At 40.0% G+C, this 16,980-nt stretch overlaps 1 protein-coding gene across 2 annotated transcripts in view; it reads right to left on the reverse strand.

Moving 5' to 3' along the window:
* CPNE2 (copine 2) overlaps positions 1-16,980 on the reverse strand; it is a 975,302-nt gene that overhangs the window by 262,187 nt on the left and 696,135 nt on the right. For both annotated transcript variants that reach the window (XM_086947740.1, XM_086947741.1), the window contains exon 9: positions 5,820-5,906. In XM_086947740.1, the coding sequence (XP_086803866.1) occupies positions 5,820-5,906 (87 nt within the window). The remainder of the gene's footprint in view (positions 1-5,819; positions 5,907-16,980) is intronic.

The following is a 16,980-nucleotide window of genomic DNA, read 5'->3' on the forward strand; positions in this document are numbered from 1 at the left end:
CTACACTGTATTGGAAGAGATTGTGGTAATGGAGCTGACTCCTTATTAGACAGGGTTGCAGGAGATACTCTGTAGTGCAAGAGCAATTGATATCCCATGGTTTAAGTACATTAAGGCAACCCTTTCAAACAATGGCATTAGTCGCTTATGGGCCGCCCCCTATGAGTGTAGTGAAACAGCTAAGGACAAATAAAGATTGCTTATTGGCAATAGAAGCTTAATTTGCTGCACGCCCAGGCACAAGTAACCTTGACTACTATGAATTACATAACTTTTTGGACAATATTGAGTCAGCAACTGTAAGGAAACTTTATATGCAATTTAGATATGGGTCTCTTCCTCTACTTTCTTTTACTGCTAGATGGGGGGAGGGGGATTAAATCGAGATCCTCTCTCTAGGAATGTGCTTCTTGCCTCTCAGCGAGTGAATCACTTGAGCATGTTTTATTATTTTTCTCGGTGTACCGCGGACCTAGGAATTTGGACATCTGCCCATTTTGACGTAACCTAGGGCTTAGGATGTGTAGAGTCACGCTGGGAGGTTTGAAATGTGACACTAGCCGGTGTGTAGTATTGGCAGTCTCACTGTATTTGTTGGCAGCATGGAGGAATAGGTGTTTTAACATAAAACAGAACTTCATTGATTAGTACCTCTTGTGGTGTAAATAATTAGACCTGTGAACTTAATTGCTGTATGATTACTTCTAGTGTTTTATATCATTCCAATAGTTTTAAAAGTACATACATTTATGCAATTTGTATTTATCTATTTTATTGTGATTTTAACTGCTTGTACTTTGATGGCATAATACTGAATAAAGTATCAGTTTGAATTACCATGAGGGAATGATTTCTGACATTTGTGAAGGATTGCACAATCACTGTGTATCCCCCTCTGAACGTGAGTAAAATGAAACTGTGGAATAATAAGATTACCGGGATCAGAATGTTTGGGGAGGTTTATTGGTGTGACCAGTTGAAAACAAATGCTGGAACGCTGAAGAAGTGCTGTTGAGCATGTGTGCAGAGAGTTAAGCAGAATATTCTCAAATAAGTGGGGTAGACATAGAGTTGGAAGAGGCTGCTGCAAGAGCCAGACATGGAACATGTTAATCTTGATAATTCTGTTTGCTGGTTTTGAAAGGTTGACAGACGTAACTGTATTAATTTAAGTCAATAGTAGGTTTAAGCCGAGCATCCCTATCAACAAATATATGCGAGAACTCTGAACATACATTGGTCCACTTACAGTTACCTATTTCTTCCAAATCTAAGCATTCAATCAAGAACATGGTTATGTCAACAAAGCAAATGTTATTAAAGATTCAGAGCCCTTATTAGACTATAAGGTAGTATATCAAACCCAGCATTGGTGGGCTAGGGGTTCCCAATGCTCCACCCTCCCCCTACTCTTCAACCTGTATATGGAAGCACTAAATAACACTCTCCATCACTCTAATCTGGCATACCATATGTATGCAGAAGACACGTAGATGTACTTAGAAATATGCCCCTTAGATGACATCATGCATTTAAATAATGTTCTAGCTAAGGTCCAAACCTGGCTGTCCCTTCAACTCCTTGAACTGAACTTCCTGAAGACAAAATCCTCTTCATCTCTCCCCCACCCTCAGATCTTAGGCAATTCAAGAATGGCTAAACCACATGGACGCCCTCAACTGCAAACCAGTAATAATTTCTCCACTAAATACTTAGGAATCACCCTTGACAGAAACCTGAACATGAAAACCCATATCAATGCAGCCACATTAATATTGCAACTCAATCTCCGCAAGGAGATCAAACTGTTTATCCCTCAACCATATTTTTTAATTGTAGTGCAAACCTTGGGACTTTCCAGACTAGACTATGGTATTGCTATGCTCATTGGTACACCAAAATCTCACCTGGCTCTGCTCTAGGCAGTCTTCAACATAGCAGCAAGGTTGGCAACCACTGCAGGACACTCCGATCACATTACTCCCAGGGGTGTGGAATTCCTGTAGCCCGATGCCCAGAACATATTGTTTGGGTCAAGAAAAACAACTTTTCACGTTTATATTGTCCTTGGAACAAGTAGGCCCAACCCCCTGCAGCACAAACACTTTGGCTGCCAGATTACACGACCCCATAAGGGATCAGGGAAAAGCACCCTTTGTAGCTAAGGTAATATGGTGTCCATATGTTTTTACTGTTCGGACTTGTATTTATGGTTCATTAATACAAAGCCTTTATTATTAGGATTAGCGGCGCTCTAAGGAAGTGTTGTAAATTCAGACTCCACTACGGACAGTGGTTCCAGTATAAAAATCCGTACACATGTTTTCAGCATTCCACAATATGAGGCTATGTAGAATGCTTTCTAAGCATGGGCGGAAAATCCGTTTCGCTCGCGGATTTTGCGGATTTTCGGTAAATTCGCAATCCGCGAGATTCGCGAATCTCCCGCAAAATCCGCAAATCCGCGAGCAGCGGATTTCGCTCGCACTGTTCGCGTGAGTTCGCGGCTTCCCAGTACAACTTTGCGCCCCGCGAATAAGCGCTAAATTGCAGAAATACGATCTTAGCAAAACTGAAACTACTTACCAGGTTCAAAAGTTCAGGCTCATCATTAGTAGCCATTTCCTGTAGTGCTTCCTGAGGGGCCCCTCCAGAGTTCAGTTGCCTACTTGCAACTATTATGTGACCCTGCTCTGAACCTCAGAATAGTTACACATATGCCACAAAGGTCCTGAATTACAGCTAAGGGAGACAAGCAGGAGCCAGGCTGGAAGTTCAAATCCATTAATCAGCCCCTAATTCATTATTGTCAGTTGTGGCAGGGCAGGTGTTGTAACTAATTTTGCAACAATGAAAGCACTTAGCAAGTGCAAAAGATCACTAATCAGGAAGCACTAAGGAAGCAGGTTCCAGCTAAAAAAATATTCTGTGACACATTAATCAGCCCCAAATTAATTCAGGTCACTTGAGGCAGGGAAGGTGTGCTTTGCTTTGCCACAATAATGTACACTGACTGGACAACCAGAGGGTGCTGTGATGAAACAGAGGGTGGCATGGGTGGGCCAGAGGGTGGCATGAGTAGTCAGAGAGTGGCAGTGGTGACAGAGAGTGGCAGTGATGAAGAAGAGTGTCCCAAACAGGCTGGACACGTAGAAACAACAAGTTCGCAAAACAGGCTGGACACGTAGAAACAACAAGTTCGCAAAACTTGCGAGCCGACAGGTAAGTTCGCGTTTGCGAAATTGTACAAAACCCTCGCGAACTGGCAGAAACCCGCGCGAACACAAAAAAAATCCACAAATTCGCGAGAATTTGCGGATTTTGCGAATTGCGAGTTCGCAAATCCGCAAAATTCGCGAACGCGAGATTCGCAAAATTCGCCCATGCTTAATGCTTTCACGATCCTCTCTGATTCGGTTCAAATTAATGCAAAAGTTTGGAAGTAAGATTGATGATTCTTTGCTTTCAAATTAAAATGTTTATTAAAAAAAAATGCAACTCGGAAATTTTGTTTTGCTAAAATACTGTGACATTTTAGGTACCATTTCTTAGAAGTATCATTTAGTAAAATGTGTTGAAAAATGCAAGTATTTCCAAAAAATATCCATGAAGGAAAATCAATGTAACCAGTTACAACAAAATTATAGGAAACATGAAAATAAACACGCATTGACAAAGCCAATAGGTATAACATTGGTGGTCAGCCTTTTAGTTGTTTTCAAGGCGTGTCCTGTTTTGACATGGTTTTTGTAAAATGTGTTCGTTGTGGGAGCTGCTGGGCCCTCATGATTATAACAAACAATGGCAAAAGCAAATATATTTTTGGTCTCAAAAACCACACATTGCCATAGTAGTTCTTAGCACTGAACAAAACTACTTTGGTGCCGATATGCTCCTTGTCAAACAGCAGAATGCAGCCACTCACAGTGAAGCCAGCCAGGAGGTAGAGAGAGAGAATTTTAATGCAAACAAAAAATCTTGGTTGATGCAGGACCTAAATAGGGGCAAATTCAAAAAGTCACAAAAGTGCACCCATGGTATATGTCCTTGCATTAGTGCAGATTTACAGCTTTCATGAATTCACACAAATGTACATAAGTAGGTCAGGAAATCGTACTCCTAGAAAATATTTGTGAACTGTATTTGTAGATTTGCTCATGCAAAAATGTGTTGAACAGTAACAAGTTCACTTTCCCACCAACCACCCTTTTCCCCCAAGCCTGGAAGAAGTTTTACTTCTGCCCTTGTTAGGAGTAAATTTCGAACTATTGTCTGTATGAGAAAATATTAGGGAAAGCTGATGAAACCCCATAAAACATGCATGTTAGTAGGTTTGCAGGGACTCAAAAGGGCATTCCACCCATAGGAAACTATTGCTTACTGCTACCTTCAGCTCCAATATGTAGCTCTGTGGATATGTGGCACAATAAGGGAATTGCTAGTATTCAAACCCTTCTATGACATGCCTATTTGCATAATCATATCAGCTAATATTATAACTCTTATAGAATGAGATTGCTGCCATAATTTGTCTCCGCACTTCATGGCACCAAAGGGCCAAGTGTATTCTGTTACAGGACAAATCTATTTATGAAGCAACCTGTCCCATAGACGAGCAGATATTTGAATACATTCCACACCCCTGGAATTACTCCCTCTCTTGTATCTCTCTAGTTGTCCCCATCTTAGCTAGAAGCATGCTAAAGGCAGCCTGGCTGACATGCAAAGCTGTACATTTCATCACACAAACACCCAGAATGCAGTTTCATATATTGGGAGGAAACTGTACCCAAAGCAGCAACAGCTCTCTGCTCCTTGAACCGCTGAGATTCAAGAAATGCAGCACCCTTTTCCAGAGCAGTCCGGAATCTGGAACTTCCTTTCACCTGTAAACTGCACCAACCCTTTAGTTGCCTTTTTGAACAGGGAGGTGAATACAATTTTGATGAGCAGATTCTTCCCACCCTGAACCTCCCTACCCTATGAGAACATCATGGGTGGCCTGTCACTTGGATACCAAAAAAAGATGACCAGATTATTTCAACTGCAAACCTAATACCCCATGCGAACATCCCTGTTGATGGCCAGTAGGAACACCAAAAATTTGCATATTTTTCCCTTTGTAACCTCCTTGGAGACCATCATGGTCAGAAGGTGACTTGGAGGCCTAAAACTCACTAGGAACATACAGAAGGAGTCTTTTCCTGGATGGAATATTCTACACAAGTTCTTTAATCAAAAGGAAGGCTTTTGATGCTCAGGATGGGACATCCCGTTTCCACAATGAATTTTGCGGCACACTTACATCCCGATCAGTGTCACACTGTTGGCAGTTGAGCATACTACTGCCAATCCTAATGCATAGTACTACTGTATGTTAACCAACTGATTACCTTTTAAAGCGCTCTAACACCATGGGGCACTAGAACATTTTATGAATAGAATAAAAATAAATCCAAAAGGCATTGCTTTTAGTGGGAAGGAAGCATTAGAGTTACCTAAGTAGTGCATTTATTTAAGGGAGACTGTACATTGTTGAAGACATATGGATGCATACACAATGACTTTCTGCTTAGTAAAAGAGTGAAATATTTGTCTCTATACATGTTGATCCAGCACTAAATGCTCCACGTGTACATCATAGGGACACAACCCTATCTAATTAACATTCCTACCGATAATATAAGCACACTCAAGTTTAATGCAATGATAGTGATGAATGATTAGCACAGACTAGTTCAAAGTTCAAGACACAGTTTAAAATGCATTTCTAGTTTTCTATAAATAGTATTGCAACAGTGTGGAGAACTGTAACTTACTCTACACGATTTCACTATGATAATCCCTGAATTTTTATAATTCCTTTTCTTCTTCTGTTTTTTTGGATTTATGCATTCCACCTCGACCTGCGAAAAGAACATTTACAAAATAAGTCAGTCATCCTACTTTAAAACTTAGTCTTTCTGTTACATTTATATCAGATGGCCTGACTTGTTGCATGCACTACAAAGGCCACGCAGCCCCAAGGGAGCTTTTCGACTCTTAAGGCACTACAGCCCACACACCTTAAAATGCACTGCCCAGCAGGAATACATATAAACACATGAGATGCTCAAATATAGAAATAATAGAAAAACTAGAGTTACCATATACCCATAAAAAAGCAAGAAACACAGCTGCTCCTGAGTAAAGGTAAGAGGAGGAGTCAGTTCTCTACTAGGAATATAGAATTGAATAATACGTTTCTTTTTTAAATGCTGCAGTGCCTTGTGAGCCCCTGCCCTTTCTAATAGTGCTTAAAGTAAATATCTCTATGAAACGTGGGACATAATCTTCCCCTACAGCAAGTAAAACAATAGCTCAACCTTTACAAACTCTTTTAAGGGCCTGTCCTCTGTTTCAGTTTTTTAAAATGTTCAATTCCGAGCGGACTCTAATCAAGGGTAAAAGATTGTGGCACTATTTTTGGGGCCCTTTTGACCTAGAAGTTATCAGAATTTTCTTAGATAAGCACAATTTCCTGATAAATTCTCAGTGAATTCTGTGAAGACTACTAGTCACCTCCAAGTGCCTCCTAAAAATAGTTTTCTCTCTTTTTCAATGAGTCAGACACATATCAAATGTATCTATTTAATTATTTATGATGATGTATGCAACCCAACCTGCAATATACGAGTGCCTACACCATTCTTTCATACTATAAATGCAACCTGTACATACAAACGGGGCTAAATGTGTAAACCTTGATGCATCATTCAATATTTTCTCATATGACGTGCAAGCACATAAGGTAAAGTAAATAGTATTATCATATGCATTATAGTATGTAATAACTACTATGGCCACCTACTATTTGAATGCCCCGAGTACGTGGCGCCCCAGAGAATATGGCTACGCCCAATGTGCAGATTAATGGGCACCGATAGGGGGCGGTGGCAGTAAGAATAATTCGTTCCTGCACAGATATGACAGTTTATATAGCTGTGGCAAAATTCTTGGGCTGTGCGTGGACTATCAGAAGTAGCAGGCTAATAGATTAATATGTATTCATGGTGCCAAATTAAAATCCCTTATCCAATGTACAATAATCTGATTTTAAATGTGTAATGGATTTATGATTTTTAAATGTAAATATGTATAATTTTACCTAAACTTGTATTTATATGTACAGTTGCTTTTATGACAATCGTCGAATAAAGCTTGTTTGACTTGACTTGACTAACTACTATTGCATCTTCTGTCCAAACAGAGCAACAGAGGGAAATCTGCGGTTATAGTTTAAATTATTTTGCTAATTGAATGACTCATTAAAATTGAGGTTGTTTCCACATTGCCATTTTTTTTAAAGCGTGGTTTCTCTTTTCTCTCATTCTACTTCTTTAAGCTGTATAACAATGTTAGTCTTAAAGTGGAACAATTGCCTTGTATAATACTGTTGGAATATTGTTGACTGACTATTGCCTGGTGATGTTGATGCTTTTGCTGTTGATTGACACTAGTTGTTCAATTTGTGTTACTTGATGGAAAGTGTTGCAAAGATTTCTTTTTGGCATTTGACTGATCAAGTTTCCTTTGTTTTGCTACTGAACGAGTAGGACAATTTCAAAACTATCTGAACTTGTGTTGAATGCATATTGTGTTTGTGATTTTACCATGTAATTTAGTTATCTACATGATCACTTAGTTTGTTTATCTTATATCGCTGCAGCCTTGAGAAAGTGGAACTGGCAGTGAAACACATGTTGGCTGTACCTGTGTTGAAGGATTTCATTTATATTGAAGAAAGACAGCATGAATCGTTGTACCAACATTGGAAGAGAATATCATCTTTATTGAACTTTTATTGATTCTGTGCATTTCTACAATATGTGTAGAATATGACCTACATGCAATCTATGACAAAAAAATCTATGTATACTGACTCAAAAGCAATTGCATCTTGAACATTGTTCATTTTTTGGTGCCTTCTATAACGTTTTTATTCAATTGAATCGTTTGAATTTAGCTGAATTAGTACTAACTAATGTACAGTAGACTGTATTGAAACCATTTCTGAAATGCACATAAACCACAGTAGACCAAGCCAGTAAGAGGTAGGTTTTCAACAAGTGACGGTTATAGCAAAAAATGTTCCTCATGGAGGATGGGAAGGAAAGTCGATTTAAAGTTAGCGATCGAAAGTGGTGTAACGCTGGGCTCCCGATCTGGAAGCTGCTGTAACTAAAAAGCTATGTCAGAAGACATAACTTCATAATTTAGGGAGGTCAAAATGATTTTATGCAGGAAGTAGGTGGCAGTTACTGTTTGGAAATTGATGTATAAGCTCCTGAATTTTCACTACAATCTCCATCATAAATCAGTACAAATTGTTTTAGGCACAGGACATATACTTTTTTTCTATGAAGTCCACTTGCTATTCAAACTCTTGTATTCTGTGTCAGTGCAATGTTTTGTTATGTAAAGATTCATAATCTTTGTATAGTCAAAATCTTTGCAAAATGTGCACTAAGTAGTCTTTAATAATATGAAGCAGCTCCTTGAGGATCACATGAATGACTTTATATCAGTGTTTCCTAAACTCCGGGTTGCGACACACTGGTGAGTAGCCAGCCTAGTTCTGGTGGGTTGTGAGAGAGCAATAAAGAAAGATGCCTTTATATTTTGTTTTGTAATTATCTTGTCATATTTGCTGTGCTTCAAAGACAGAGGCAAAATGTCAGATAATGTATTCTGACAAATTGCTTCTTTTTCTTTATCATGGTGATTGGTGCTTACTTTTTTTCTCTGAATGCAAAGTGAAAGAGGTTTTCTAAAGTGAATTATGTGACAATCTTGTTGGGGTACAGGGAGTATGAAAGGAAAGGTTGTAAGAAGTAATGTTTGTAGCACACAACAAGTTTCAAATACCTGCAAAATAACTGTACACATATTTCAGAACATATAAGCTGTTAGAAAAGTAAAAAGGAAGCACATTGTTTTGTAATTGTGAAGTGTGATGAAAAAAAACCTTAGCAAGTACTTACAACAAGCAAGTCTTCCCTATTCTGCATTCCCTCACAATTAATTCCTCCTTAAATCTATTTCCTTTTATAGTATGTGGAACTAACACCAGTGTTGTATAGGTTAAGCTTTTTTCTTATGAAATATTTTAGATAATTTGGTACATCACAGTAATACTATGACCAAATATGCCATTAAAATAGTATAATTACTGTATACTGTTTACTTTCTTATAACTCTCCAAAAAGTAAGCTTGCCAAAGAATAGCAAAGCATATAGAAGCTACAGTGAGAGATATGTACAAAGTAAGAGTACAGATTCTTAAACTCTACCTCACATTCAATATTAAATATACAAAATTATTTAAGTATTGGGTTTAAAAGCATACATACCCAGACTGGACTGATTTGGAGGTATTTTAATTTAAAAGGAAAATACATACCATTAGACTTTTGACTAATACGAATACAATCATAACTATGGACATATTTTTCTAAGCTCTCCATCCCATTATGAAACTAAATGTATACGATTATTCCTATTGAAGTAAGAAACCAGCACAATGAGACTTGGTTCAGAAAACAACTCAGAATATGTCTTTACCCCCACTGACATTACCTGTTATACGTCCTTAAGACAGGTGCAACTGCACGCTATGACTTATATAACACTGGGAAACATTTGGGTAGCTATACGCTTGAGCAAGCTGCATAACATAGCATAGTATTATAATTTCTCTGCCTTTCTCATTGTAACAAGAGGCCCTGCTCTCAATTGTTAATATTTATAGACGGTCATACGAATTTGGGAGTACTGATGAGTTTTTCTTGTTATTCTCCTTTTTTTTCAGCACACAAATTAACAGCTGCAGTGTGAAGGCAATTCATGCAGCCGATAAAAAGCCTAGGAATTTATCATTATGACACCAAATCAAAAAGCTACCAAACAAAGCACAGGTGTGTCATTGACACAATCATATTTTTAATTCTGTCATAGAAAGGAGAATGTAACATAGTGTAATCTATGTTAAGGGTTGTGTTTACAAAGCTTTAAGCACATTATAAAAACGTTATCCAGAGGCGAGTAAGAACACTATCTCACACACGTGGGGGGGGGACAAATACATATTTTTAATGATTTTTAAGATGCTTCTGTATTAATGTTTTTTTGTACAATCTTCAATAACTTTTGTTGTAACTATTTGTTAGCAAAGATGTTGGAGCATGAGGTCATTAAACAAACCAGTGCTATTCAGAAGATTTTCCAGCACTGAGATACTTCTCACATAGTGCCTGCTACACATAAAATTAGGAAACTTTATTTTATTGAAAAGACTCATTTCACCCCTTATAGACATATACTAATTACTTTGCATTTATTTTTTGCTGGTTCTTCTGTAACACTCATGACCCTTCTAGGTGGTTCAACTTAAGTTGAGGGAGTTCTGATCATAAAGGTGGATCAGAGTGTTTAAGACATGCCATAGACATCCTCTAACAGGCAGTCCAGCAGACATTTGTAGATTCAGAGAGTTTATTTCAAATCTGTGATGAGTAGGGCTAGAGTTCCAAATTGTTGACAATTGAATATAGGACATTCTCACTAAAACTATCTTTTCTTAACAAGTTGGCAAAAGGTTGAGTATGATGACCATGGGCAGCAGGTATTGGTACAACAACCTAGTCAAACAATCTAGCACCTTACCAAGTAGAACTTTGAAGTTTAGGCAGAGTGTCTTTAAGTGAGAATCACCCTGTTAGAGAGCATGGGCAAGGCAATTAGAGATTGCTGAAGACCAACTATCTCAGCAGAATCTTCTGGCTTTTCTGTTCAGGAGGCATGGCTAGAGAGTATTGCATCCATCCACAAATCTCCACATTCATTATATGATCAATAATGTAGGTCCAGTGACAGGCACTGTAATACTTCCCAATGTAGTTGTAAGTAATGGATTTTTTTTATGATAGTTGTCCGAAGGAGGGGACCCCAAGTCAGAGCTGAACATTTGTATAATATATAACACCTGCATAGACTAAAGCTGGAGGCCCCTGGGTGTTGTCTACCTGAATTGAAGTTTGGTGCAGTTGGCTCTGACCTATGGCAGAATATCTATTGTCAAGGCAAAACATTGTTTGGGACTTTTGCACTCAACTGTAAGATAATGTTTGGTTTATTCTCTCTGTGGTAAAATGGGGGAGGAGTAATAGGGATATATTTCCATATTTGTAGGTGTGGTTTGAAAACACAGCTGTCCCCAGACCTTATATGTTTTTTAAGTAAACAAGGGGGACCCACTTAATGGCTTTGGACCATGGGTAATAGCTATTTAAAAGAACAAAGGTCCTAAGCTGAAAACAATTTCTGGAAAAATGAATAACAAATGGACCACAATCGGAAACCATGTATAGTTCTTCTAATACCCAGCCGGGCATAGAATTTATTTTCAGGAATGTTTGACACGAAGTCAATTAGAATGTTTCAATCACATAGCAAACATAATATTGTTTGAAGTAAGGCACAGGCCTGTACCGAACTCATCAGAATAGAGAAAAAGTTTGTGAAAAAGGGTGCAGAGGAAAGAGTATTTTACATCAGGCAAAGGAAGAGTTGAGCAAAAAAGTGGTACTGCTTTAGAATTAGAATTGGCAGTATTCCCTACAGTAGAACATACACCAGAAATTCACAATAAATAGCAATGTATGTCTACATAACAGTGTCGACGGCGTTTCGATCCTATGCTCTATAATAGAAGGATCATCATCAGGACTTAATATATGCCTGGAATTTAAACAATCAAGCCTGTAAAGGAAAACAGGAGAAAACAGAGAGACAAACATATATTAGAGAACGCTACTCTGTCTTTTTTACAAGGATATGGCAGGAAGTCAACTTCGTCACACCCTACTTAACATGCACTTTCGAAATCGCAGTGTGGTGGAGGGTGTTTTTCTTGACTGACGGCGAGAGAATTGCGCAGTGGTTGGAATGTGCCTATTTTGTAAAAGATAGTCATTTCCGTGTGGGTGAGGAGATGACATCTTGTGATTACAGGAACTGATGGAATATCGGGTGTATCACACATAAGTGAGACCTAAGTGAAGGAGTGTGCTAGATTATAACAGTGCTAGGTTAAAAACAACAGCGGCGTACCCAAAGGTGGATTTGAAGAACGCACTTTCATTTGATGTTTGGCCTCGATATTGCGGTACAATGACGAACAAGAGGCTGTGTAACAATAATCATGGTTGACACTTTAGTAAGGACCAAGTTGGTGCTCGTGAGCTAACGTTCGTCTAGCAGCAAACCTTACCTATATCTTGATTGGGCTGGAACGAATACCCAAGTTGGGCTGCCTCGTAAAGAGGAGATAAAAGGAGACACAATCTGCGGGTGAAAGATTGTCCAGATTAAGCACGGTGCAGACGGTGGACAACCAACTTAAGGGGCAGGAGCGGCTACTTGCTCACCTTAGCACAGGAAAATTGTATCCCGTAGCAGCGCCAAATGGCTGATTGAAGTCGAATGAGCGCCAAGCTTGGCGTTCTCACTCGGGTTCCAGGGGCTCTGAGGCGGCGGTCGGGTGGATACACCAATCCGCTGTAAGGAGAAGGGGAGAGATACCGTCAGGATCGGGTGCCTGTCTGCTGAGCTTGTCAGCGCAACGGGCTCAGGCAGGGGCTGGGCTGAGGTCTCACCTCGTTGTAGTCAGGACATCGGTGCGTCTCTTCCACGCTGGCGTTGCAGCTTCTGTGTTGGGAAGTTTGCGCGAGCAGCTTTGAAGAGGTGGCGATCATGTGACCAGGGTCATGTGATCCTCCGTGTTGACGGTGGACATATTGGAGTGGTGAAAAATTAAACATACGTGCCTGAGGACAATGATGGCACGAGTGAAAATTAAGCTAATACCCATAATTATGAAGGGCCGAGGTTTGATATTGATTAATACCGGATTTCTGTTAAAAAACGCTAGGTATTATCACAAGTGGCCGGGTTGGTTACTTTTACGTGGTTACTTTTGCGTTTTTCAGTGGACAGACGGTCGCTAGGCGGTGGCCATATTGGAGTGGAGAGATAGTGAATTAGAAGTGCTTAGGGTGCGTGCCCAAGGAGTGAATAGGGACACATGCAATTCCAAACGACATATGGTTAAAATTGCTCAGTATACTATATACAAAAATGATTATCAACATACATGTACAATTTTTTACAGATGCCCAGCTGACAGATTTTTCATTATAATCAGAGCAGATTGGTCCAATCCTCATTCCTATTCAAACCAGTCCTGATGGTATTAAACTGAATGATGGATTTCAGTTCCTCTCTGTTCATTATCTGGGACAAATTCCCCCCTCTTTGCGGAAGTTTGATGGACTTCAAGATGGTCCACCTGATGTCATCTGCTGTGTGGTTCAACTCGGTGAAATGTTCAACCAAGGGGGCATTCGGCGTATTGCATCTTATCCTGCTTCGATGCTGGCTGATTCTGGTCTTGGCCTTTTGACTTGTCTGGCCTACATACATTTTGTTGCATGGGCAGAAAATAGCGTACACAACATTGCAAGTGCTACAGTTTGTGAATGATTTCATCTCAAAGTTTACCCCATTATGGCAGATACTTCTGGTTTCAATTGTGAAGTCGCAGACAATACAATGCCCACATTTCACGTGGCCCTTCAGTGGTGGCATCCCCCAATTAGAGTCAATGGTAGTACACGGGGTCGGAGTGGGTAGGGCTGCCCTCACCAGGTGGTCTTTGAGATTCTTGTTTTTCTTAAATGCGAAAAGGGGTCTCTCCAGGGTTATGATTCCAGCATTTATGGTGGGCCAGTGCTTCAAGATTGATTTTCTGATTTTATTAGATACAGGGCAAAAAGTGGTCACGCATGCAATTCTGTCTTTATTTTCTTTTGGTTTTGGTGTCAATAGGACATCTCTTGGGCAATACCAAGCCCTCTTTAAGGCAGCTTTGACAATTCTTCTAGGGTAGCCACGCATTTTCAGTTTGTTTGATAAAACTGCTGCTTCCCTAAAATAGTCAGTTTTGTTGGAGCAATTACGCCTTATTCGCAGGAACTGCGAGTAGGGTAATGAGTCTTTTAATGCTCTCGGATGACAACTCTCGTAACTGAGCAGGGTGTTCCGCTCAGTTGGTTTCCTGAAGAGGCGCGTGAGCAATTTGCCTTCGTGGTGGTATATTGACAGGTCAAGAAATGCTATTTGGGATTTGTCATGGGTCATGGTGAAAGTAAGGTCTGCACAATTATTGTTTAACCAATGGAGAAACAGGTTCAGCACATCTATATCAAGGTTCCAAATTACAAAGATGTCGTCTATGTAACGACGCCATAGGGAGATACCTGTAGAGAATGGATTGCTTTTATGAAGGATGACACCAGTCTCTAGCGCATCCATAAAAAGAATGGCTAGGTTGGGGGCAAAAATAGCCCCCATGGATGTCCCCTTGATCTGTTGGTAGTATGACCCTTCGAATGAGAAAAAGTTTTTTGAGAGACATATCTCAAGAAGTTGAAGGATAAAGAGGCTAGGAACCCTGTGTGGACGGGGTCGTGTGTCTAAGATTTTTTGGATCACCAATAGTGCAGCTGTTTGAGGAATATTGGTGTAGAGAGATTCTACATCAAGTGTGCACAGTGTATTAACAGTAGGGTCGAAGGGATAATGCTCTATCAGATTGATCATCGCCATACTGTCTCTGATGTAGCAAGCAGTGTTAGGGACGAAATCTTTGATAAAAAAAGTCCACGTATGCCCCTAGGGGTTCCAGAATCGACCCGAAGGTGACACAATGGGTCTACCTGGAGGATGCTCAATATTTTTGTGAACTTTGGGTAGGGTGTAAATTACAGGAGTGCGTGGACTTTTTACGTTCAGGAAGTTATGTTCCTTTTTGCTGAGGAACCCTTCGTTTTTAGCCTTGGTGGTAATTTCCATAATAGTGGCCTGGATCTCCTTGGTTGGGTTCCCTGGGAGGCGCTGATAGTGATCAGTATTGCCTAATTGTCTGAGAACCTCCGTTTTGTATGCGTCGATGTCTTGGAGGACGATCCCGCCCCCTTTGTCCGCACTTTTGATTACGAGTGAGGAGTTTATTTTTAATGTGTCGATTGCTTCTCTCTCTGATTTGGAGATATTATATGGTATGTAGAGTTTCTTTTTCTCTAGTTCTGCCAGGTCATTTATGACCAATTTCTCGAAGGTCATAATTTCAGGGGGGATCATGCTGGCCGTGGGTAGAAATGTAGAGGGTGGGTGAAAGGGGGTATTCGCACAACTCATAGGAGAAGGGTGTAACTGAAAAAAGGCTTTCAGACGGATAAGTCTGAAGAATTTCAGTAGTTCAGCCTGTAGGTCCATGAAATTTGGACGAACAGTGGGTACGAATGAGAGGCCCTTTTTAAGGAGCTCCAGTTCTGAACCACATAAATTGTGTTTCGACAAATTGAAAATGGGAATTACTTCATTGGAAGGTTCAATATTGGGCGCATCAACTACCATTGGTAGAAATTGTTGCGAGTCTTCCGTTCGCCGTGCGCGTTGAACCAACGCTGAGGCTTCTTCACCCTCCCTCGTTGGGGGGTATTCGGTTGGCCTCGGGATAAAAAATGAGGTTGTGCCCCTCCTCCACGTCTTTGGTTGCTGCCCCCTTCACCCGGGTCAGAGCTATCGGAGGAATCTCCTGAGGTCTCCGAAAAGCCCACAAGGTTCTGTCGCTTATTATATCGTCCCCAAGGTCTTGCGTTGGGGTTGAAGTGGGGTTTATTTATATAGAAATCTTTCTGTAGATATGGGTAAGTGTTTTCTATATTGTAGGATTTTATATCCTTTTTTATTTTGTTAGATTTTTTATTTTGTTCTATTCTATGGAATTCTGCTACAGTTTTGTCCACTTGCTCCAATAATTTTTTGCATTCAGCGGACTGATCAGAGTCATTTATTTGTTTCAGAACCTCAGCTATTTCTTTTTCAAGGGATTCTAATGTCTCTGTGGCAATATCAATTCCAAGAGCGAGCCAATGTCTCGAACATGTAGTGCCAATATGGCTAAAATTTGTGGTGTATTTAGGGTTATCTGTGAAGATTCCCGGGATGTTCCGAACCTGAAGGCCTAGGGGGATAACCTCTGCTTTTAAGTAGTCTGTGAGCATAAGAACCATTAATTGTAGCCGAACCTGTTTTTTCTTTAGTTTTTCCAATTGTTCAGGTAGGGAGTTGCTAGTCGAGGGTGGAACATCTGGGGTCTCTGACAACAGAGATGGTTTTGTACAAAGATGTTTGATATAGTCGGCAGTGTAGAGTGGGACATGGGTTGACATTCCTTTTTAGAAAGAGAATTATACAAGATATAGATAAAAGAACAAGGAGTGGGTGTACTGAGGGCACTAGGGTGGCCTTCCTCGGAGACCGAGGTGTGAGGATTTTGAGGAAACCCTTGCAATCCTGCGATTGCGCTCAAGTTTTTTAAGTAAACAAGGGGGACCCACTTAATGGCTTTGGACCATGGGTAATAGCTATTTAAAAGAACAAAGGTCCTAAGCTGAAAACAATTTCTGGAAAAATGAATAACAAATGGACCACAATCGGAAACCATGTATAGTTCTTCTAATACCCAGCCGGGCATAGAATTTATTTTTAGGAATGTTTGACACGAAGTCAATTAGAATGTTTCAATCACATAGCAAACATAATATTGTTTGAAGTAAGGCACAGGCCTGTACCAAACTCATCAGAATAGAGAAAAAGTTTGTGAAAAAGGGTGCAGAGGAAAGAGTATTTTACATCAGGCAAAGGAAGAGTTGAGCAAAAAAGTGGTACTGCTTTAGAATTAGAATTGGCAGTATTCCCTACAGTAGAACATACACCAGAAATTCACAATAAATAGCAATGTATGTCTACATAACAGTGTCGACGGCGTTTCGATCCTATGCTCTATGATAGAAGGATCATCATCAGGACTTAATA

This window comes from Lissotriton vulgaris, chromosome 12 (assembly GCF_964263255.1).
Source record: "Lissotriton vulgaris chromosome 12, aLisVul1.2, whole genome shotgun sequence".
In the NCBI taxonomy this organism is placed as follows: Eukaryota; Metazoa; Chordata; class Amphibia; order Caudata; family Salamandridae; genus Lissotriton; species Lissotriton vulgaris.